General features: G+C 40.7%; 1 protein-coding gene across 1 annotated transcript in view; it reads left to right on the top strand.

Annotated features, from left to right (window-relative positions):
- Positions 1–25043, top strand: part of DIDO1 (death inducer-obliterator 1) — a 55916-nt gene that overhangs the window by 23720 nt on the left and 7153 nt on the right. Inside the window, exons 8-16 of the mRNA XM_075438870.1 lie at positions 12188–12656; positions 13574–13733; positions 14432–14548; positions 14778–14885; positions 15357–15492; positions 15624–16170; positions 17406–17559; positions 18580–18669; positions 19346–19541. Coding sequence (XP_075294985.1) covers positions 12188–12656; positions 13574–13733; positions 14432–14548; positions 14778–14885; positions 15357–15492; positions 15624–16170; positions 17406–17559; positions 18580–18669; positions 19346–19541 — 1977 coding nt within the window. The remainder of the gene's footprint in view (positions 1–12187; positions 12657–13573; positions 13734–14431; positions 14549–14777; positions 14886–15356; positions 15493–15623; positions 16171–17405; positions 17560–18579; positions 18670–19345; positions 19542–25043) is intronic.

Raw genomic sequence — 25043 nt, 5'->3', positions numbered from 1 at the left:
CTAAGTAGTTTTATCATGCAGTGGTGGTACTTCAGATGAAATGTGACATTTCACATTTACAAAACACATGACCTGGTGTCGAATGTTTACTGGCTTGCTGATTAATGAATTCAGAAATACAGTTCTCACAGCTTTCTTAACCACACTTTAGCCAATTTTACATTTTATTTTCAGAAATAAACCTAGTTATTAAACACGTAAATTATATGTAAAGTAACAGATGAGTTTATAAATTATCTTTAAGATGTAATTTTTAAACACTGAGGGAACACTAACTACCCTAAATTGCTGTTTATTATTATAGCACATAGTAGACTTACTAGGCATATTTTAATTCTGTTTACCCACATCAGATGTTTAAGTGGTTATAATTTTTCCCTGCATATTTTTGTTGTATATTTTGTCACTTGGGCTCTGTGCCTTTTTTATAGTGAACTCTTAAGATACTTTTTTTTTTATAAACTTGCATTTTTAATCTGCTTTTTCAGAAACTGTAGCTTTTTTGTCAGAAACAGTGTTATAACTAAAATTAGGAGAGAAAGATGTAAATGAAAGTGTAAGGGCTTATTTTACATGTCAAATGTTTATGACAATTTCTATCTCAATATAATTGCAAGTGCTCATATAACCTTATCACTTAAAATGTCTGTATTGCGATAGGTTTGTTTTTTTTTTCTAGGGAACAGGAATACAGATTTTTAGTCAGGGAGACTGAACGTTTTTTTAAGGGGGGATTGCTGTTAAGTTTTACCACACTGGGGGTTACACAGATTTAACCAATTCCAGTAGAAAATTGGATTCCTGTAGCTAAATTGTTAAATTGGTTCAAAAATATGTATATATACCAGACTTTAATAACAAGTAGAAAGCAGCCTAGTTCGTGTGATGAAGAACTCTCATACCAAATGCAAGGAAGAATTTATGACTGCTGTTATTAAGGTAAGTTGTACTAATATGTGGGGATTCTGTGCCATTACTAAATTCCCAGGTAAATTGTGTATTTGTGAAAAAATTTGTCCTGGTTTTTGATTGGATGGGCTTGATCTGTAATCTTCCTGTGAAGCTGCTATTGCATCATCTTCTACAAGATTTTGTTTATGTAGCAAATCTTTATATACTGTTCAAAACATAGGAATTAATAGCACTGTGGAAATTCGTGAGAGTCCTCTCACTTCACTTCGGGACTCTAAAAGTTAGAACTCTTAAAGTCAGAGTTACTCTGTCAAGAAAAACACCTTCAGCGGACGAAACCTCCCATCTGTTGTAGACACTCATGTTAGAACAAAGTGACTCCCTGTTTAGAAATGCTAATTTCTGAACATTCATTATGTAAGACATTTAAGATGACCAGACATCTAGGTGTCTAATGTTTGGACGTAAGGTCGCCTAGAGGAGGCTGAGGACGGGATTCTTCCATAGACAGGATTTGAAAATACAGCCTGCGTTCTCCCAGAGCTTCAAGGCGTGTGCTGCACATCCTTGTTTGTGACCTCGGCGCACAAGGCCCTGCAGGAATTAAGGAAACTTAACATGATTAGCAGAATTACTCTCTCTATTACTCTTCCCATCAGTCAGTTTATCATATTTCAGACATGGATTTACTTTATATGTTTACTTTGTACTTGTCAGATGCAAGATTTTGTTATCTATCACATTAGTTTTATTAAGTAGTAGCAAGAAGAAAACCAAGCCACTCTTACAGATGTACTGGGTGATAGGGACATACAGTATATTTGCATCTAAACCCTGCCACCAAGCCCCCCTCCTCCCAACATGTTTTGCATTTAAAAAAAAAAAAAAAAGGCTATTTGGTGCTAGTAGTATGCAGTTATATAGAGCAGTGATTTCTTTTTCACCGCATTAGTTCGTGTTTTTTCACTTCCTAATTTTTTCTGTAGCTTCTTTGGGGATGAGTTAGGGCTGTACTTGGGAGTGACTCTGTACACCAAAATCTGGAGCCTGATTAATGACACTGTCTAATCTCTTGATGTTTCCAGTGAAAATAGTCCTATTTATTTGATTAATAACTAGAGTGGGAAATACCTTGAACTTGCTTTGATAAGTGATTATTAAGTAAAAGTACTTTAAAAGTTGCAGGCAGTATTTGAGCTACACGTGTAAAAGGAAATTAGGTACGCATCACATTCCCTTTCAGAAGTGTTGCTTTTCATTTCGTTAGGAAAATTGGTATTAATTTAATGCGCAGTGCCTAACATTTGTATGGATTTTCAAAAGTCATCCTACCTTCCAAATTGGTACAAGTGTATGGGTTGTTGAGATTTAGGAACATAGTTCAGAGATTCAGGTGGTGACAGAAATCCCGAATTTGTCATGTGAGCCAGTGTTAATTGTCAGTATCTAGCTCATACCAAAGGAGATGTAAAATTCTTGTTTATCTGGTAAGATCATCTAGGTGTTTCTGGGGAAGCACCACCCAAAATGATTTGTGAAATAGCAGACTGGCGTGCATCTTGCAATACTAGGAAACGTTGTTTTTAATTATACCAGAGGAGGACGAACTTTAAGCAGTGTAATATAAACACATTTTTCCCAGAAGGAGCCACAAAAGCAGTTTGTGTCCATTGCTTATTTGACTCTGCTGAGAGTTTTTATACTTAAACTTTAACTCATTTCATGTATTGCATTTGTAGCAATATTTGTCCATTATATTTACTGCTGCCCTGTAGGAAGGGGCGAAAGGAACACCTCACAGATGCAGTTTGCTGTGCAGACGTTTATCAGCAGCATCAGTGTGTATGTCTGAAACGCCTGAACTCAGGTTTTCTGTTGGACAGAGCAACACTTGGAAGAGACTGTTTTCCTATGTTCTTTGTTGTTAATTGTCAAATAGAAGTCAGCAGCAAATGTATCAGTATTTTTCAAATAGAAAATGAATCCAAAGGAGAGGAAGAAGAGAGATGTTTGCAGTATCCCAACTTTTAAACTACCCAGTCACGTGCATACTAAGTACTCATCGGTGCTTCAAATCTTTGTTGAAGTTCAGTTGACTTGCCTTATTAGACATAAAAGAAACACATGAACTGATAATTTACTCAACTCAGGTACTAAAGCTACTTAAACTTCTTAACTGCATTTGTTGATAACAGCAACTAAGCGCACAGCAGAGTGAAGAGGGTTTATTAGATAAAACGTAAACGGTAAATATGTCTCATTACTGTTCTTGTGGTAGAACTTCCTGAGTAAAAAGCACTTCGTCACAGCAAACCACTAAGCTTCTGTTGAGTTGGCTGTAGACAGATAAATAGAATGAGTTTGTAGCTATCTATTACAATATCTTATTCGGTACTAATATTTTATGTAAATTGTTCATGGATCGGACTTTGAAGGGGAAGTCATTCATTAAAAGCGCAATGTTTGTGGCACCTCTCCTGCTGCTTCACAGCAGTGAATTGCGAGAGACAGCTCGATGCTGCCACCTGCTGGAAGGGGGGGGCAGGTTTGTAGAGCCCTGGCTCTGGCGGTACAGACTCCCTTTTACTGCCCCTTTCAGTTTGCTTCATTTCTTCTGCAGTTAAACTTTTCAACACCCAAGACCTGTTCACAAAGTGAATAGGGTTTGCTTGTGTAGTTATAGATCCCAGGTACAAAGGGCACTTGGACTGTTTTGTTCCTCTAACAAAATAAGGAGACTTTGTAAAGGGAATACAGTTGTAGTGGGAGCTCATCCTTTGCTAGGATTACAGCGTACATAATTTATGTATTTTTCTATGTCTTTTTTTTTTTTCCTTTCTGTAATAATAGTACAAAGACAGAAAAGAAAGAAAATACACCACTGTAAAGAGAGCAGGGGAAAATGTCCTGCACTCAAGACAGAGGAGTTATGGCTCAGGAGGTAAAAGTGCTGTAGGAGGCTGTAAGTGCTGTTGTGAAAGGACAGAAGTAAGGCCTTGTCTGCACACAGACTGGTGCCATTTAATGCTTCTCTCCAGGAAAGACTGCACCAGCTTAAGTTGTGACTTCAGTTGAGCACAGTGGATGTGGATATGCTGCTGTTGATTCAGCTGTTAAAAAATCCTTCACTACTAACTATTAAAAATATTTTACTTAAATTGAGGAGCTGTTCTTAAGTTGTAAGTACATTTGTCTGCAAGGACTGAGCATAGTTAAACCTGATGCCTTTGTTTTGGTGTGACTGCTTCCCCATAGGAAAAACTAGCCTGTGCCAAGTTCCACGACTGAACTACTACTGGCATCTGAATTAACTCCTGGAAAGCTAAGGCATCTTTGCGAAATGCAATATTCTGAAGCATAGACCCATAATATGAGGCAGCAAGTATTCAGTAGTACCAAGGGAATAAAAAAAAAAAAAATTTGTTACTGGCAATTTTCTGGGACACATGGCTGCTCTACGTGTAGTAGGTCTAGCCTTAACCCTTGGTAGCTAGAGGAGTTTTCAGAAAGGCTACTGAGGGACCAACTAATAAGCAGAATACCTAAGCTGAGTCTGCCAGAACTTCTCAGAAATTAATCTTGGAGGTCTGGCTTTGGAAGGATGATAGTCCAGGAGCGGCTGGCATAACGCAGCTTCAGCGCTGAGCCAGGACCATGAGAGTGGCAGGGCCGTGCTGGCCCGGGGCTGCTGGGTGGGCTGAGCCCTGGCCGTGGAGCGAGGCAGACCCATCGTGGCTGCTGAAGCCAACACCTCTGGGACCCAGCCACTTAGAAGGAGCAGTGGGGTCCCTGGGGAGCAATTACCATCTGCCTGTGAACTGCTGGAGCTCCCCTTCTCTGCTCTGCAAGGTATGTCGCATCTCTCCTGTGGATGCCAGCCACGTGAAGATTCTGGCCGAGTCTCTTAGGTTAGGAAGGCTGGTCCCTGCTGCTGGCATATTTCCCACTTTGCCTTTTGGGCACCAAGCACCCCCGAGGCGCTTGGACGACAGAAAGCCAGCTCTCCTGCCACAGTGGGTGCTGGGCGGAGAGGCTGGGGGGGCAGAAACCCTCTGGGGTACATAGGGTACGACTATGAATATTAGGGTGGTTTATCTCTTGTCATCAACACTGCAAGTGATGAAAGTTTGATTAAAACACCTCCCCACCCTCTATCGCTGTTTTGCTTTCTTTTACTAATATTACTTTAGTTCTTTGAACTTGCTCACTTGACTGCATAGCCAGTGAAAAAGATCTTCCTCTGCTAGTCCCCAAATAAAAGGGTTTTTCGAGGTGATCTCTTGCACTTTGGAGTCAAGTTTTGCTGCTGATCTTGGTGCTGCTGATTTGCCGTGTCTGATCTGTACTGAGCTGGGAACCTGAAGATGGCCTGTGCCTGCAAGGAGTGATGATGCTGATCCGTAAACGGTCTGGAAAATAAGGAGCCCTTTTCTTGCAGCAGAGAATGCCACTTTTTCACTCGGGAGTGGTGTAGTTACGAAGATGTAGTCGTCTAACATAGATCAGATAAATCACTATAATTTCATGTAGACTAAAACAAAGCTGTAGGTGTCAAAGCTATGGATTTGCGTGAGCTCCAGTGTTGGCTTGAAAGCAAACAAATCACCACCACAGAAAAGACCCTCCTCACAGAGTTTCCTAAATTAATTAACTCTAAAGCCAGATTTACTTTCTTTGTGTGCCTGACTGTAAAGGCTTGGCACACAGGCAGCTTAATTACGATTTTCTCATTGTGGTGCAGATTAGAACTGATAGACGCTTTTGAGGAAAAGCAGCAGGGCAGGAGGCACGCCTCTGAAGCGCTAGCGTTTGGTAATAAAGTTTGATTTGGTCTTGAGAGTGGAAGCAGACACGTTGTTCCATAGGCAATTAACAGTGAAAACTAACACCGAAACCTAGTTCAGAATAGTGCAACACTTCTGAGTTATTTAGAACTAACGCTAAGCTATCTTTGAGAGAAATATTTGACAAAAAGTCTAGCGAAAACAGGTCTCGGGAGAGCAGGAGCTGAGCGGCGTGGAAGAGAAGCGGTTACAAGCGGCAGCTCACCTTGCCAGCCCCGGGCACTCGGTGTTGGGTGCCGCAAGAGGGTGCCTCGGCGGCACCGAGCGGGACGGCTGCCACGGCGGGCACGCGTCCAGCAGCGCGACGGGCAGCGACCGCCGCCGAACGGGTAAGTGACTGCCCATCGTAGAGTGCGTTGGGACTGGCAGCCGCAGCACCGGCTCCCCCAGGGACTGTTCAGTGGTTGAAGTTGGGTAATGCACCGCAAGGTTCCACTTCGGAAAAACAACTGGATGAAAGTTGGGTATCGGCCTCCGCACTGGGGTGGAGGCGTCAGTTTGAATTCTGCGCTGCAGGGGCGCAGACCACAGCTGCGGTTCGGACGTACGGAGCCTGAGAGGCACAGGGAAGCTGCTGGAACACCACCAGTTTTAAATTTGAGAAATCCTGCCCGTCCTCTGTTTTAACAGTTTTACAAAGGGGGAAATGCAGTTCCTGAATTCTAAGGTATTGGCAAACAGGGGTGAGAGACTTCTCTGAGCCAAGAGCCCGTCCTTTCCTCCTGTGACACGTGTCAAAACGGGCTGCCCTCACCTTTCGTAAGGCTCAGGCTGGGCAGCTGCAGCGCGCTGGGATCGCAGAGCAGCGGAGAACACAGCTGCCTGCGCCTGGGCACCAAGGAGCTGCGGGGCCACCCGGGACTTCGCAGGGCAGCTTCAGCGGCCGGTGGCCGAGCGGCACTCGCAGCGCTGGCTGGGGTTTTTGTGAATTCCTGAACAGATGACTGCTTCGGCTCGGTCTTCGCACACCTGCATTCCTGTCGGACGTGGAAGCTGTTGTAAAGGCTGGTGCTGCTGCCTGTCTTTAGAGATCAGCTCTTCTCAAAATACATAATTACTCAGCTCTGGCCAGCTTGTACGCAGGCTGTTGGAGAATACCTTCAAACAGGTATTTTTGCTTTTCTAACAACTGCAAAGCTGCACTAGTGAATTTTCTTCCCTCTAATTTGACATCAGGGTGAGGCTTTTTTTCAAAAACGACATAAAAATCCCTTCAAGTGTAGTAAATGATCCACTTTAAAAGGTGGATCACAAGCAGCTCTACTCTGCTTCTTAGATGTTACTACTTATATTGTGGACTTTTACAGAACTTTTTTTACAGAAAAACTACTGAATGTGAACTACCAGCTTTCTTACTGGTGGTGCCGCACAAACCTGTATGCTGTGCATACGTTCGAAAGTTTGTTGTGGCTTGGTTTTTTGATTTTTGTTTTTCTGAAACTCCCTGTTTTAGTGACGGGAGCACGAGCAGGAGGTGTAGAAACCCCAGGGGCTCCAGCACCCTCCGCGCTGCGGGCTCGGAAGGCCACCGATGTGCAAGGCAGCGTCTGCTCCAGCGCTGGGCTGCTGCCGTCCTGCTGCCGCGGAAAGGTCTCTGCAAGCTGGACAAGCCACCACGGCCGTCAGCCTGTGCTCCCCGCACGCTGCCGTGAGGAATTTTATCCTGGGAGGGGGGAAAACAGGGGTTAGTGTAGGTGGAAGAGAACACAGGGAAACGTTAAGACAGTATTAGGCACCAGAGGCAGCAGTTCTGGTGTATGAAGTGCTTTATGCCAAACTTGAAATTCTGCAGGGAAGCTTCTCGTAACTGGTACTACATAATGACCGATCAGCTTGCATGGCTGCAAGACACGTTTCACAAGTGAAAGTCTCTTTAATGTTCTATAGTAACTTTGGTGCTTTTTTTTTTTTCCCCAAAATTTTTCAAAGAAATCTGAGCTGTACAGACTGATCACGAAACACTCTTCAAGAGTGACTGCCTATGGTTTATCTACAGCATCGCTTAAAACTCCTAGCATCAACTAGAGCAAGAAGTTGAAGATCTTTGAAGCGTGATTTGAGTAATTTTAAAACTATACAAACAAAAGTAATAGCGTATTTCTTCAGGTATTTAAAAGTTGGAAAAACTAGATAATGTCTTCAGCAACATAACCCATCACAAATAAGATCATTTTAATTTTCAATTTAATTTAATTTAGAAACCAGGAGTGGGTGGTGGTGGTGTATTTTTGAGGTGGCTTTCTAAAGCTACTCTTCCAAAGAAAGACTGGGTGGAGAGGGAAAGGGGGAAGAACCAGAACAGGCTTGAATGCTGTACAGAAATATTTTGAAGAGATCGGAGGCAGAGCAGAATTTCTTTTGGATTATTTCCATGCTGGTGGTGTAAAACAACCTCCCAGTGTCAGCGAGGGATTATGATACGAGTGCGTCCCGCAAATCCTTCACGCAAAATCTACCAGCGCTACGCTGTGGAAATCGTGCGTAAATTGGGCCTCGACAACCACGTTGCAGTGCTCAAACGTCCATGTCAAGAGGCACAGAATCACGTGAAGGATAGGTGGCTGTCAGCTGTAGCACAGCAGATAGTGTGGCGGTTACGTCCTCCACCGCGTGCAGAAGTTTCCTTCTTAGCTGCACGTTGTCACATTTGGCTTAGCTTGGCAGGGAGTTTCCCCAAGGGAGGGGCTCTGTATCTGCTGGCAGCTACTGGGAGAGACTGGAGTTATGTCTGTAGTGAGCATACCGTAGTGATGCTGTTTCTTAAGCCATGCAAGGAATGCACCTCTCTGCCAGAGGATTCATCGGGTTTCGCTCTGGGAATGAGCTGGCTCCTCGGCTCCATCTGTACCTCTCGGTCTTTTCAGCCCCTGCCTCTCTCCAGTCAGTAAGAATCCTGTTGCTGTCCTAGCAAGTGCCTCGCAGGACAAAATGGGGAAAAGAGGAATTAATGCTTTGTTTTGTTTTAAATAGCGTTTCTAACGTCAAGCCAAGGGAGGTGCACCCGTGTGTTCAGAAGTGCCAGAGAGAAGAGCCACTGAATGCTTTATTCTGGCACGAATCTTCTGTCTGGTGAAGCGCCCTATTATTCCGTCAGGCTGGATGGGCTAATGTGCAGTAGTCACCTCTGTCCTTTTATTTTAAATTTGTTTAAGAGCATTTGTTGTAGGTATGCTGGAGCTATTGATGAAAAGGACCGGAAACGTCCCAGTATAAAACACAGTGGCTACTTTGTGTAGTAGGTATTGACTGCGTCTTCTCTTCAGTTGTGACCGAGTTAGTACCTACAAAATCTGTACCATCGATTTCTCTAATCAACAAGTATGTCCGAGTAGACAGTTTTAACTGGTATAAAGTAGTGCTGTAGTTTGAAACTGTTAAACTTTCATGAGGCTTATGAAATATTTGCACACTTTCTAATGGCTAAAGCAGCACAGGATTACGTGCCTTACCATGGAAACCCTTCTAAATAGTCATGATGTCAGCCTGCAGAATAAAGGATGCTTCTGCATTTTTCTTCTTGGACGCTTACTGATTCTGCTGCCCTTCAACCCTGGGAACATCAATCTACCTTTGTACTGGCATCTTTTATTTATTGATTTATTTTACAAGTATATATTCTTACTATGCTATAGCTGTTTGTAACAGAGAGGTTTGTGGTGTGGATATAGTTCTTATCATATACAGCATCTGATTGACACAAAACATCTTGGCTGTACTATTTTATCAATGTAGTTCTTGTTACTTTGAGCTAATCATTAAAAAGACAGCGTACAGCGAATTAAATATGAATTTAGAATTTCACATTTTGTACTTCTGCTGTAAACCAAAAGAACTAAAGGTCTTAGCACTGAGGACTGCATTTTACTGTTGTCATTTTGAAACCCCACCTGTGCTGTCCTGCCTTTCCCTGATGGGTCACAGGAACGTGCTGCTGTCCTGCCTGCCCCAAAAGGTACCATTCCGCGGAGGAGAGGCAATAAACCAGGAAAAAAAGAATGGAAGTAGAGCAATTCCTGCAGCGTTCCCAGCACGCATGGTTTGGATATTCGCCTTCTCTCTCTTCAAGATTATTAACTCAAAAGAGGTTGGCTTTTTACCTCTGTCAAGTTCTGGGTGCTGAACTTGACCAAACAAAAACCATCAGCAATAGTTCCCGATGCCGTTCCTCCCTCCCTGGATTGCCAAAGCCCCCCGACCACAGGCACAGCGTCGGCGGGGTAGGGGAGGCCAGGGACGCAAGGAGGGACTTTGTGGGTCGCACGGAAGCTCTCCCTAGCTCCGTCTGCTGGGAAACCTGCGGGAATAGCGTGCGAGTAATAATTTTAATCTACTTTATAGCAAAATCTTCACATTCTTTGAAATTATTGAAATTATTTAATGTATTATGGCAGTTAAATCTCACTCAGAAAAATTCCTCAAGGTGTCTACATGTGAAATATTTCTAGGAAAAAATTCAGGATAAAGATGCAGTGTTCCTGGATCTTCCGGCTGCTGCTCCTTGTGCTTCAGCAGACAGATGTTCAGCACGTACCCTTATACTTAGCCTTACAAAAGTTCAAGTACTGCATCGTTTCTCAGTTAATCTTAACCACTGGTTCCTGTATTTGTGGCGACACGGCGACCAGTAAGAGCCCGTTTAAAGAAACCGGGGTTGGCAGCGTCTGTCTGCTGGAAGCGTGCGCTGGCATTCAGGCAGCGCCTGAGCTTCGACATCCGGAGAAGGGTCGCAAGGCGGTCTCCTCCCGCGGCGAGGGAGCACCAGAGGCGACGCCACCGGAGTGCTCCAGCTCTTCCCCGGTCTGGGGCAGGGTTCCACCGAAAGCTGGGCCTGACTTGTGGGGTGTCGTGAACCAGACTTCACAGCAGCGCCCGGTCCCCTGCGTGTCCGTCGCGGAACAGAGACAAAGATTGGGCGCTTTAGAGCCTTTCTGTAGTTTCTGCTCTCACTATAGCAGATGGGGAAGGTGAGGAAGGGACCATTTGGTCCTTGGTGAAGTTATCAATAGTTAAATTCCTGGATCTTTCCCAGGCAGGGTCCTGCATTTTGCTACGAGGGCTTCTGGCCTAATTAATCTACAAACCTTCATTAGCTAAAAACATGAGATTAAAAATTAACGTGTGAACTGGTCAGTGGCTATCTATGGATTTGTGAGAAAGAAGGCTTTTTGGGGAGAAAACTTTTGACTTTTCTAATTGAAACAATTGTATTTCAGGAGCTGTTTTTTGGCAGTTCCCATCAGAACCCTTCCGTGCTTGAGCTGTCAGGATAAATGTGCCAGTGTCAGCCCACTGTAACTTTAATGTCTTGTAAATTATGGGGCTTTTTGCTGGGGGGGGGGTGGTGGTGTGCTTTTGTGTTTGGCTTTTCTTTTGTTATGTTGTGTTGTTCTGTCAGTGCCAGAAGGTGGGCAGATGAAATGCAGTTTAAAGAAATGATTGCTTTTCAAGTCCTGTGCGTGTACGGCTTCAGCATGGGTGAAAACTGGAGCCTTTACTTAACACTTTGTAAATTTTCTTGTGTATGACATGTATCAATTATTCTATTAATATTAGGAAAAAAAGCTTAAGTGGAAAATTTGAATAGTGTGAATGGAACAGTTTGCAAACAACAGGCATTAGATGGCCACAGCCTGAGCAGCAATATTAATGTTTAATTATTCTATAAATATAGAATTTAGCTAGGAACTGAATAGTAAGATCTAAGAATAGTTTATGGCAATGTCATCAGTATGATGTTAATGCTAGCAGCGAGTAGATTGAGTATGTGTTCATATTTTTTAAGCGACTTCTGTGCTGTGTAGGTTGTCTGTCTTTGCTTGCTCTTTAAAATAAAAAGTCTGGGGGAAAGAATTTATTAAACTTCAGTAATACTAAACTTAAGGTAATAATGCAGTTTCAAATTCATGGACTCTATCAGTCAGGTCAGCCTCTGTAATAAACAGGCTCTGTAAGGTGCTATGAGTATTTTTCTCGTTAAGTATAAGATGTGGGTTGTATTGCCACCTTTTTTTTTTTTTTTTAATGTGTGAAAGTTTGGGGATTTTTGAAGGTTATCCCGCTCAGGAATCTTTGAAGGTGGTGCCTTTTTTTTTTCCCCCTCCAGTTTTCTTGCATAGCTTGTAAATAAAATTTTCAGCCTTTAGAGCCGGAGTGGAACTCTCTTAAAGTCTTCAGTCGGCGTCTGGGATGAAGTACTCTCTGCAGGATCAAAGACAAATTTCTTCAAAAAACTTATGTCAACCATTGCATGGTTTTTAAAATTGCTTTTAAAAAGCCTAGTGAAATTAAATAGCTTAAATGGACTACTTGATCGTTATTTTCTGGAGATGTCATTTCACAGACTTTTCTTTATAGATTGGTAGCTGATCTTCATTGAGAGGAAGTTATAAAGATAAGCCTTTAATGTTGTATTTTCTTCTTTGTTTTAACAGCTCAAAGGGAAGAGAAAAGGCATGAAGACAGAGCAGAGCCTACATTGCCATCGAAGAAAGCTGTTGCAGCTATAATAGAGAAACAGATGTCTTCTCTTGCTAAAAATCTTCCTTCAAAGAAGTCCCCATCCTTCTCTAACACATCACTTACTAAGCAACCACTTAAACCTTCTGCTGGAAGTTTCAAAGGTGTAATTCCCAAGAAACCTTGGGTTCCTTCAGGCAGTGTTACTTCATCAGGCAGTGTTCCTTCCAAACATTCATCTCTTTCTCACGGCCCCTCAGTTTCCAAAAAACCAGCTACATCTTCCAGTTTGGGTGGAGGACTCAAAAGGCCGTCACCATCTTCCACTTCTACTGCCTCTGGAAGCAGCCAAGGAAAAGCATCAGCTAGCCCTGTCCAGTCACAACCCAACTCTCAGATTCGACAAAACATTCGACGGTCCCTAAAAGAAATTTTGTGGAAGAGGTGGGAATTCAAAGTACTTATTTTATATAGGAAGCTACAACTAGATGTAAATGTTTAGCCTGCAGACTTTTGTTTACCTTCTGATAAGGGATATTGAGGGATTGAATTTATACTACAAATTACTACAAGTATAATTGGCATTTCAGGTTTAAAATCCTAATATAAAATAAATGTGCATGTGAAAAAGCCTTTAAAAAAAAGAAACCTCACTATTCCATTTATGCTGAGTCAATTATAGTTGAGGAATTAAATTACAGTATTGAAGCTTCTATCATGCAGGTGCTCTGAAGTTTTAAAATCTGGTGATGGCAGTGTGTGCAGATGTAGACGTTGTAGGGAACATGGTCTAGGAAATACCACAGTGAAAGGCTGAAGGCGAACTGAAGCAGAGATTCTCTCCCCTCCCAACATAAAAATCAACAACAACAAACCCTGGTCAGTGGACAGCTGTATCACTTAGGAAAATTTTAAAAAACCCAAACAAAAGCAAATTGTCCCACAGTGATTATTAAAGCTAGTGGCAGCCATCAATATGTATTATAGACTGTTGCACTCTGGTGTTGTCTTTGACATGGAAATGCTGTTGAAAGTGGAAAATCCAGCACTAAAACTCAGGTGCTTGGACTCCCGGTGTCTTCATGGCAGAGAAACTCCTACCTTCAGTGCCCTGAGCAGGAGCAGTTGTAGAGACTGGTGTCAGTTCACAAGGGCTGTCTTCTGTGGACAGTCGTGAAGGGTTGCCGTAGCTCACAGTGAAAGGTCCTGAGACAGGCTTTGGCTTTGAGATGTCTTCTAAAGGAGTCTTCAGGGAGGAGGAGCCGAGGTTAGCTCCTTCCTCAGAAAAGCTGGTTTTCATGAATGCTACCTGAGGATTCACACCTAACATAAACGCATGTACCCTTTTTTGTTGTTAACAGAGTCAATGATAGCGATGATCTGGTCATGACAGAGAGTGAAGTAGGGAAAGTAGCACTCAATATTGAAAAGGAGATGTTTAATTTATTTCAAGTTACGGACAACAGATACAAGAGTAAATACCGTAGCATCATGTTCAACCTCAAGGACCCCAAAAACCAGGTTTGGAATTTCTGTAAACATATACTAAAATATATTTTCAGTTTTTAATGATGTGTCAAATTCTACCCTCAACATTAAGAGCTTCAAGATAGAGACTTACAAATTATACTGTAAAAGATTATTATAAAGCCACTCAAATCTTAAATTTTTATCTGGTAAGAATTCAAACTCTACTTTAATTGGTCATGTGTATTTATTAAGTTTGGGCATCTGGTGTGAAATATTTATTTACAGAGTGGCTTTCTTAAAATAAATACAGACTTTGTTAATTTCTCTTCGAACATTCTGTAGTATGGGTTGAATACTGCCCATGTACGCAAACAGATTTATGCTTTAAAAGAAAAAAATGGATGCTGGTGCAGATGAAAATATCCACTGCAGAACACCTGAAACGTTTTTTGTTTGCTTGTTTATAATTTCTACAATAGATACGAAACGGGAGCGGCTGCTCAACGTCTGACGTTCCTATTCAGTTATATTAATAGGTATCGGTGATAATGAGGAAAATTCGTACTTTGTGTTTGTTGTATCCTTATGTTCTGGTTGCTGCACCTTTCCAAATTTGCTTATAAGTAGCCGGTATTTTTAAGAGAGAATTAAGAAACTGGGACTGGTTCTGCCTGTTCTGCACTACAAACCTTGCTTGTTACCCAAGCAGGTTCTCTTCACCATGGCAACAAAGTCTGTTTCATTTTCAGGGACTTTTTCATCGTGTCCTTCGTGAGGAAATCTCACTGTCAAAGCTAGTGAGAATGAAACCAGAAGAACTTTTATCTAAAGAACTATCTGTATGGAAAGAGAAACCAGCTAAAGCAGTAAGTAACACAATTTTCCCCTGTGTCCTTAGATACCAAGGAAGAGTGAGTTTGCCGACCCTTACCACCCGTATTGCGTTAATGCACCATTTTCTTCCTAATAAAATACTAATAATGTTCAGTTTCAATATACCTTTTCTCTACCACCAGCCAAATGATAAGAAAGGATGGAATAAAATTATAAAATAAATACATGGACTTTTAAACAAAATGGTTCTCTTTCTTTCAGATTATAGAGTCAAGAAGCAAATCTCATGAAATCAAGAAAATACCTGTAAAACGGGAACACTTGCAAGTTGTAAACATGGAAGATTCTCCGCCAGTGTCTGATTCTGATGTAAGTATTGGCTGTTGCTTCAGCGGGAAGACATCGAAGGAGATAAATGGTGACTAGGGCCTCAGATTTTTCACCAGCAGCAGCGCGGATCGTCTCAGTGACCTGTAAGGACGTTATCCCCTAGTAGGTGTGCTATGCACATCTTTCTTTTAAGCTTGAAGGAGGGCAACAACCACATGATAGGCATATTTTGCACGCACTTCTAAAATGCTGTGCATTTTTCAGCTCTTGCTGTCAATTTACAGAGAAATCTTTTCTTTCTGCACATTAGCTATCTACTTCCGAACACTGCGGAATTAAATGAGGACAAACATTATTTGAGAATTCTCTCTGACATGATATGCTTTAACCAAAGCCTTTAATTATTTTTTTTTTTTTAAGCTCGGAAGTTAATTAATGGTTTCCAAAGAGGTTTTTATGGTTGAAATTAATGATCATCTGGAGTATTTTTTTGTGTTTGTTCACTTTTAGGAGCAGCAAGAGTCAACCCGAACTGCACCACATTTCAACAGTGCTCCGTCTCTAGATGTTTTTAGTAGTATGTTGAAGGATACAACAAGTCAACATCGAGCCCATCTTTTTGACCTGAACTGCAAAATCTGTACAGGTATCGACAGTGCTGACTTTGTGCAAAGTAAAAGAATTCTTCTGTTGACAATGTTGTTTGTTTATTTGTTTTTCTCTTCAAACTATTTCATTGTTAAATAGTAATCAGAAGCTTTTAAAATAAATTCATAGGTCAGATTTCAGCATCGGAAGATGAAGTACCTCCTAAGAAGATAAAGTCAGTGGCTTCTGTTAAAAAGGTGGAGGCAAAATCAAAACCAGAAGTTCAGCCGAAGTATGAAAGTTCTGCACCGACCCCAGCAGCGGAGCCTGCCAAAGAGGCCGTCTCTGATGATGCAATGGAAACTGATGCTGGACCAGTAGCAGAAACGGTTCCTCAGCCAGTCGTAGAAAGAACTTACATTCCTACAACCCAGGGCCATGACAATACAGATTCTTCTGTACCTGAAGAGGCTTCTGCTTTTCCTGCCTCTTGTGCTGGCGGAGTTGTCACAACCGTCACAGTTTCTGGCAGAGACCCCAGGACAGCCATGAGCAGCTCCTCTGGTACTGTGACACCAGCCCTGCGTCCTGGTCCTGCACCTGACAAAGTTGCAGCAGGGGACACGAAACATGAAACTTCAAAACCAGTTATGACTGTCCCCAAATCAATATTGACCAAACCATCATCCTCACCAGATCCAAGATACTTAGCGGTTCATCATTCACCCAATGTCAAGTGCGTATACTTCATAGTAAACCCAGCTACCCAATCTTTAATGTGGTTATTTTCAAAGTCCCCTGTGTCCCGTCTCCCGTTCCCCTCCTCCCAGTCTAAAGGCATGTGCAGCTTTAAAGTTCAGGTAGCCTGATTCAGATTTTTAACTTACCCTCTCCTCATTTGCCTTCTCTGGTTGGTAAATTTTTGGAGCTTAAGTGTTCTGTTTACAGCAAAGATTCTGCAGTGTGTTTAGGCAGACAAATAAAACTTGAATTATTATGCAGACTTAGAAGTCTGTATGTACATTAGTATACAGAAAGCAAGTGTATGTGAGATGGTTTAAAGGCATTTCCAGATTCTCGCCCTATATTAAAATGCTGTTACATCAGAATTTATGAATATGAATTAAAATTAACCAGTTGATCAGCTTGAAAGGAAGTGATTTTCCTTCATATTCTGGTAAAATAAATATTGCAAAGTATTTCCTTCTGCAACTGCAGTTAAAAAATTTTTGTTCATAGCAAATTCTTTTACTTGAGAATCTTTTGGATGCATATTGTTGACTCATTTAGTGGAAAATACATAATTCAGATTAGTTTCTTACAGAGTCAGGATCACAACAGTTATAGTGCTAACCTGATTGTATGAAAGTCGTATCTTTCGGCATCTCTTTGCCTGTCTGCAGCTACCAGTTTATTTTCTGTTACTCCTTGCTTTTTTCACTACCATCAAGGTAATGGAAAACATTAACAAAGCATTTAGTAAAAAATCTGTTATTTGTTTAAAATAAAGTATTTGATCAATAGGAAGACGGAGGAAGAGAACAAAAGAATCACAGAATCCCAGCATGGCAGGGGTTGGAAGGGACCTCTGTGGGTCACACAGCCCAACCCCCTGCCCAAGCAGGGTCACCCAGAGCAGGCTGCACAGCACCGCGTCCAGGCGGGTCTTGAATATCTCCAGAGAAGGAGACTCCACAGCCTCCCTGGGCAGCCTGTTCCAGGGCTCCGTCACCCTCAGAGTGAAGAAGTTCTTCCTCGGGTTCAGCTGGAGCTTCCTGAGCTTCAGTTTGTGCCCATTTCCCCTTGTCCTGTCGCTGGGCACCACTGAGAAGAGTCTGGCCCCGTCCTCCTGACACTCACCCTGCAGATATTTAGAGGCAATTCTAGGGTCCCCTCTCAGCCTTCTCTTCTTCAGAAGGGACCGTTCTGATTTGTATTCCATAACCTTTCTGTTTTGGGTTTGTTTTGCAGTGTTGCAGAGCCACGATCGCCTCAAGACAGCGATACTTCCCTCTTTCTCTCTCGTCTCAACACCATTTGGAAAGGATTTATTAACATGCAAAGTGTGGCCAAATTTGTCACTAAAGCGTATCCTGTCTCCGGGTGTTTTGATTATCTTAGCGAGGTTAGAGCTGACATGCTTATGTGTTGAGAATTAATCTGTTCGGCAGTTTCTGTTCCTAGAAAGGCTGGGTCACTGTATATGTGTGTATATATATGTGTGTATATATATATGTGTATATATATATTTATATTAGAACTGTAGCAGTGGTAAATGGCATCCCTTTAGGAACAGGCAAAGTAGCTCAAGGGAAAAAAAAGCCCTTTAAAAATTCCTCACAAATTTGTGAAGACTTCTCATGTCATGTTCAAGGTCAATACATATGTTAGGCTCTAACGTGGAGTAATACCTATATTTCAGCTTCGTTTTTTGAAAAGAAGTTTTAGAGCCAGTATTTTCAAGTAAATCTCATGTTCCCTTCTCTAACTGGATGCCATTTATGGAAAGTGTAATCCTTTATACTAATTTTCAACTAAAACAGTTGGATGATACCATTCTGGGAGGGTGTACGTTCAAATAATAAGTATAAAGTTGGCGCTAAAACAAATAAGCTTTTCTTTCTTTCTCTGAAGTGCATTTTATGTGACTGTTAGGAAGTTTCAAACACAAATGTGTGGTTTAGGACTTGTACTGTAGGGTTGGTGGTTCTTTTTGGTGTTGCTTTTGCTAAAATGTGTTTCGGTGTCCTCATGCCAGGATGCTCACTAGAATTGTTGTGACTTGTACTCACGAGTGCAGCATTTCCTGAGAAACTGAAAGCGTGGAGAAAAGTCTGCGTTTCAGATAGCAGCTTCCCTGTAAAAACAGAGCCAGTAATGGGCGTACAGAACCACTGGACGTTCGGCTGCTGTCCTCGTTTGGGAATGCTGCTTCTGTTTCGTGTTAGCCTTTTGCTAACGTGCCGTAATTACACACCTTGAAATTTGGAAATAGCCTGTCTGCAATTAGAAAAGTATGTATGGAAGTTTACTAGAATATGGCAGCGCGTTATCCACTCGACTACGGGGATGGGGCAACCCACGCTGCTTGTAGACATCAGTCTCTCTTGGTTTTTCTCATGCTACCATAATGCTTCTTGTTTAGGATTTACCAGATACAATTCATATTGGTGGGAGGATCTTACCGAAGACAGTCTGGGATTATGTTGGCAAACTCAAATCTTCGCTTTCTAAGGTATCCACTTAAAATCCTTTGCAAAGCCCGGAAGAAAAATACAGCAATATAAAATGACAACTTTTTATAATATAGATTAGTAAATAGCAAATAGTGACATAGGTCACACATGGAAAACTACTGACACCACTTATTCCTTGGAAATTTTTGTTTTATTGAAGAAACTTATTTATTGAGCTGCAGATCCTCTTGATCTGTCTCTCCTGCATAGTAGTTTAATTTCATACTATTTATTCATTTTTAATGATTGAAGATAAATAATCTATTTATTCAGTATTGAAGATTGAAATACAAATTTTAAAGAAAAGGAACATATTTAATGTATGTAATACATTTTACTATTAAAAACACTTCAGAAGTGAATAAATTATGCACAGTATACAGATAAAACGATGAAACTAAGAATTTTCCATTTCTTTCGTATTAATTTGAGCCTCAAGATGTTTAGTTTCATGTAAGATACCCAAGTAATTTGTATTTCTGAAAATTACAAACCAAATTCTGTTTTAATATTACAAATTGAACAGCAGTACTCTCTTAAAGCTAGAGTATTGCCTTGAAAACAGAGTTGGGTGATAAATGTACAATTTATTTTTGCCCCTGGAATTTGCCCTTTACCGTTGTATTTGCTGGCACGTTGCAGGTTGAATTTTTCTGCTTTGCTTTTGTATTACAGGAATTGTGTTTGATTCGTTTCCATCCTGCAACAGAAGAAGAAGAAGTTGCCTATATCTCTCTCTACTCCTATTTTAGCAGTCGTGGTCGTTTTGGTGTTGTAGCTAATAACAACAGACATATCAAGGATCTCTACCTGATCCCCCTGAGTACTAAGGACCCAATTCCTTCCAAACTCTTGCCCTTTGAGGGACCAGGTAAGCACAAACCAGGGGAGGTTAAATGCTAGGTAAAATCACAAAACAAAAGTCAGTCTGAGACAAGTTGATGTTGAATGTTTAACGGAAGCATTATTACATTTTTTTTATATAAAACCAATTTTTAAGTATGTAAATAGGGAAAAAGTGGAAATCCAAGTCTGTTCAAGATAAAATTGTCTGAAATTTACATAGCCTTTCCAACAAAATGCTGATCTGCTACTGGGAGGATGAGTTTATATGCTACTAGGATGATGAGTTTACCTGTAAAATCAAGTGTGTGGAACAGCCACTATACTGAAAAAAGAAAACAACAAAAAAAAACCCACCCTGCCTTCAGCAACCCATAAATCCACAAAGCCCAGGTCCCTACAAGCCATTCACCATCGATTAAATCGAGCAGGAAACTTAGCCTACAGAGGACTCAAGAAATCTATGAAGACAAAAGTAATATTTGTAGTGGTTTCACTCAGTTGTCATGGTCTCATGCTAAGTATTAGGCTGTACGTGCAATGTTGTGCACAAGGTGTTGGAAATGTTTGGTCTGGCTGAAGCAAACTCTAGCCAAATCACTGACTTGTGAAAATTGGTTTGCTGGGGGAAAAGGGATCCGTATTCCTTAGGGTTAGTAGGAGGCAGGCAGCAGTTGGTATAGGCAGGTTATATTATTATCTTCTATTTTTAGATGAAATTACCAGTAGTAATGTTTGGCTTGAGTTTGCTCCATATTTGTGCTTTGAACATGGTGACAGAAGAACTGAGAATGAATTCAGCTGTGAAACACGCTTCTGTTACAAAATTTGATGTCATCTTCATCTGAGGATGGAGGAGGTGCATATGCGTAGTTTCCAAATACATATCTGGGGTTTTATGTAAAATAACAGATTGAGAAGCTGAAGAACTGATGAAGGTAATACTTCATTGTCATAGCAATGGTTTGCAAAATATTACATGGTAGGTATGAAACAGCAAACATGCAAGGAGCTGACCTATCTGAGAAGCTGATGGTCCTCTACTCAAATACAAGTTTAGGACTAAACTCAATAAAGCATTCCCAGAGCTCATATGCAGGAAGAACACTGTTTAGGACAGCTTCTCATGTGTTAATGGCATATGACTTCAACAACAACAACAAATGATACATCATTAGTTAAATACTCGCCCCTCTTCCATGAGATTGCAAGGAGTGCTTGCTCTGCATCCTCAGACAAGATTTTTCTCATGCACTCCAAGTCTGTCTTCCTCGTCCTTGAACAGTCTAGGTCATTGTTTTTAGGCTGTAGGTAAAACAGCAGGATTATTGCTATTTAAATTATAGCAATACAACTATAACGGTTGAATCTCAGCACCGAATAGCCTTTAACTTCCAGAATTCTGGAAAGGCAGGCAAAAACTGTTACTCCCATTTCATAGCCAAGAATTGAAAACCCTAAGTGCAGAAGACTTTTGGCACAGGGATGCAGGCAGAGGCTCTTAACTCATGGACTGTTTTTTCCAGCCAGAACAGAAGAAATACCTTTCTGGACAGTAACCCAAGAATGGGATCGGGCACTGAATCAGCTGTAAATGTCTGCAGTCTTTTGCTGGGCTAGTAAATAGCCTGCTTTAGGGAGGCCCTTCCCTAACTGCTGCCTGCTTGCATTCACATGGAAATACCAGCTTTCCTTTTTACACTTCCCTTTCTTTTCCATTATAGTTTTCATTTCAAATTAAACTGTTATCTTAGATTGGAGCTTGGCAAACGTAGATAAACTCTACCAAGTATTAGCATAGCAATTTGTAATGTCAGCCTTGTTTTGCCGAGTTTGAAGTGCAAAAGTTACTTAAAACTGGAAGGAATTGTTCAGGAGAGAGACAGGTATCCTTTGCAGGTGTTGTTCACGGAGGCAAATCTCACGAGTCGGGTTTTCAAACTGAAGTAGGTATTTGTAGGCAAAGTGGATTAAAGGGTAGCAACAGAAACAAGGTTCCAAAGGCAGAGAGGCCGTATAAGGTCACAGTTTCATAGAAGACCCAGTTAGACTTCTGCTATCAATTCATACTTCTTGGAAACCTCTGTAGCAGCCTTTGCCTCGCAGTTGTGCTAAGCTGTGTTCGTATTTTAACACCGGATCCAGTATAGGGGGGCAAAAAAATCAGGTAAGCTGTTTTTCTGGTTTTGTGTATGTATAAAAGATGTAATCCATATTTTTTAATGACATCTGATGGAATTTACCGCTTTTCCTTTCACAATCAATAAAAAGATTTTATGGCAAGTGGTCATTGTCTCCTTCATCGGGTACCTTCAAACAGAGTTTAGCAAGGATTGGAAGAGCATTATGCTTTAGGTAGCTTAAGATGCTCTCAGAACTATGACTGGAGGGGGGAGGAGGGAGAGGACAATAAAACCCTGCCACTCCAGAAATCCTAGTTAGAAGATATTCCAGCTGTATCAGCCAGTTCCATCAGGCACATACGGATTATGAATTTCTCCTGTTTTCTGATGGACTGGATTTGGAACACAACTGAGGACTTCTGAACTGCGCTAGTACCTAGAAGATCAACAAAAACTTTGACGTGGGTGATGTAAAAACAGAGGAAAATGGAAGGTTACCCATACTTATTCTTAATTCATCTCAGACATTTATTACCAGATTTTATGTGTCGGTGGACTCTTCTGCATTGTCTTTTTGCAGTGGTTTACTATGTGTGAATTTACTTGCCTGTTTCACATACACACATAATGTTATTCAGCACTTTTATCTGTAGATATCAAGGCACTTTAAAAAAATAGTATAATCAGACTTAATTACCAATAGAAAGTGATTTATTGAGGGATTTAGTGGGTATGTAACAAGTACCTTACATAGTTAAGAAAAATGAATTTTAATAAGACAGCCATATATTGGCAAAGTATTCCACAAATGTTGCTGTATCTCTTTTGGGAGTTTACAGTAGGAAGTGTGTTTTTTCTTAAACTACGAAGGCATGAAATCTCTTCATGCTGTTCAGAATGCTCTTAAAAATTGCGACAAGTGGAACAAAACGTTAGCTGTACTCTGCATGGAGTTCGGTGTCTTCCTCTCGGCAGACAGCGTTACGGAAAGCAGCAGCAGCAGAAGGTGGCATGAGGAACCCTCCTTTCCATGCCAGCCAAGGCCATGCAGCAGGAGCACCTTCACCGCCACGGTGCTGCCGGGCTGGGAGTGATCTGGGTCCCTGCATTGAGGGTGCACAAATTCGATGGTAGTTGTCAGTTGCTCTCATGATTAATTGGGGCAGATATTTAAATGGTGTTGGTAAAATTTAAAGAATATCTTGCATTGGTCTCTGCAGTGTAAAAATGTACACCGTGGGTGTGCTCAGGCCGTTCCTGGGGGTTTGCAGTTGAGGTACAGAAATTTGGCATATATATTTAACAGTTCAGGTAACTTCTTACCAGCTGCTGATGATAGGGAAAAATGTGGCCAGTATCTGCATAAACATGATAAAACTGATTTAATGAAAAAATGCATTTAAGGGTAAGAAAAACAAATATTCATCCAATACTAATATTTAGTATATCCTGCTTTAATGGCTTCAGTTACAGGATGTAACAGGATAAAACCAGTATGTGGACTTCAAATACATAAGAGGATAAATATTTTATAAATAATTCAACACTGAAAGCGACTATGACAACACAGCTTGCAGCACCTTTAAAATGCTTGCTTGTGAAAGACAGTCATTAGGCAGCCGCTGGAGACTGCAGCCAACTTTTTCCTTATTAGCTAAAATTAGGCACTTAGCCTATTTATGGGTATGGAAATGGAATGGGACGGACCTCGGAAATGCTAGTCTAGCTGTATGTTTCCATTTGAAAGAAGCATTTCGTGTTTGATCACTTTGAGTGAATGCAGAAGCCAGGTTAGGCGTAACTCCTAATATTTGTGTAAAATTACAGTATCAGACTGTAAAGTTTCGGTGGATTTATTCTGCGATGACTATAAACAGATAACATTATAACAATATTATTAACTTACTACTGGAATTGATTGTCTTGGAAGTGTATTAAAATTTTACCCCATTGTAATTAGTGACTTGATCTCTGTTTCTTACAGGGATTCAAAACTGATTTTTCAGTAATTGCTGTTTATTAGATACCCTGTCTGATGGATTTTTGAAACCTGTGTATTTCAATTATTCAGTGTTTGAGATTGAGTGTGACTAACTGCATAAATCACAAGTCTCTGCCTAAAAGTAGACAACCACATTAACAACAGAAGAGCAGCAAATGCCTGCTAGGAGTTTTTGGATGAACACCAGTTTGTGAGAGACGCTGCGCTGGTCGACACCGACCAAACGTGGAGTCGTTATTCCCATACTGATAAAGAAAAGATATAAAGCAAATTGACACACAGTGAACCATTTTTAACTAAGGAGTCTATTCTGATTGTAAATTGTGAATCTTTTTTTCCCCGTTGTCTTACTTTTGAACTATGCCTCTATGTTATATATTAATATCACTTTGTTTCAGGTAGTAAATTATAGTGATCAGAATTGCTAGAATTGCTTTTAGGCTGTGGCTGCAATTGAGTATATGGATAAGACAAGTAATTACATGGTTCTTTTTGAATAATCTTAGATCCACTGAAAATAATTATTTGTTTAGTTCCTGTCCTGCCTACTTGCATTGTACATCCGAGCATCTCTGCCTCTTTTGTGGGGCAAATTTGTACATGTACTGAATTATTAGTGAATCTTAGTTCTGATGATACAGCCGGTTAATTTTCGTCATGTATTTATAATTTTTATCATTTTTTCTAAACATGAAAGAAGGTGGTGAAAATTGGCCCCACTTAGAAACACTGAAGTCTTGTACCTGGAGGAAAAAATCTTTTTGGCACTGAATTTTAGATGTACAATTAGGAAATAATAGGTATTATGAAATGAAAAATAAAAGGTTACTTAAAACAGCATGGCCAATACCATCTTAACTGCAGAACTGTGTAAAACTTGACCACTGAACTTGTGAAATAATATAAACTCTATTTTGGATCTAGAATGCATTCTACAAAATGATGGTGATCCGAGAACATTCACTCAAATTTAATTATTCTTGTTTCTCAACATAGTTATAGTGAGCGCAATTCCTGATAGGAAATCTCAAGCAAATATTTTAGATTTGTCCTCAAATTTTCATTATAATTTTGTGCGGTCTTCTAAAAAGACTTTCTAGGGAGTAACCAGACACTGCTGGTTTCTTTATTTAAGTGATTAAAACGGTTTCACTCTGCTATTACCAGTTATAATCAGAAGAACACAGAATTTTAGAGGAGGGTTTGTTTTTGTCACGAGATCTTATAAAACTTTGATGTTAGCTAACTTTATTTGAAAAATTACTGTCTTTGTCTTCTTATCTGTAGTTCATTACTTGGAAAATAAGGTTTACATGGGATAAGATATGAGTGTAAGAAGTGGAAGCGTCAGTGATTTTGGGGGAGAAACTGTGAACAAAAGTTATTGCTTAATGAAATATGTAGC

The sequence above is a fragment of the Opisthocomus hoazin genome, chromosome 18 (genome assembly GCF_030867145.1).
Source record: "Opisthocomus hoazin isolate bOpiHoa1 chromosome 18, bOpiHoa1.hap1, whole genome shotgun sequence".
Lineage (NCBI taxonomy): Eukaryota > Metazoa > Chordata > Aves > Opisthocomiformes > Opisthocomidae > Opisthocomus > Opisthocomus hoazin.
The sequence above is the reverse complement of the archived record's forward strand: the minus strand, read 5'-3'. Positions and strand labels throughout refer to the sequence as shown.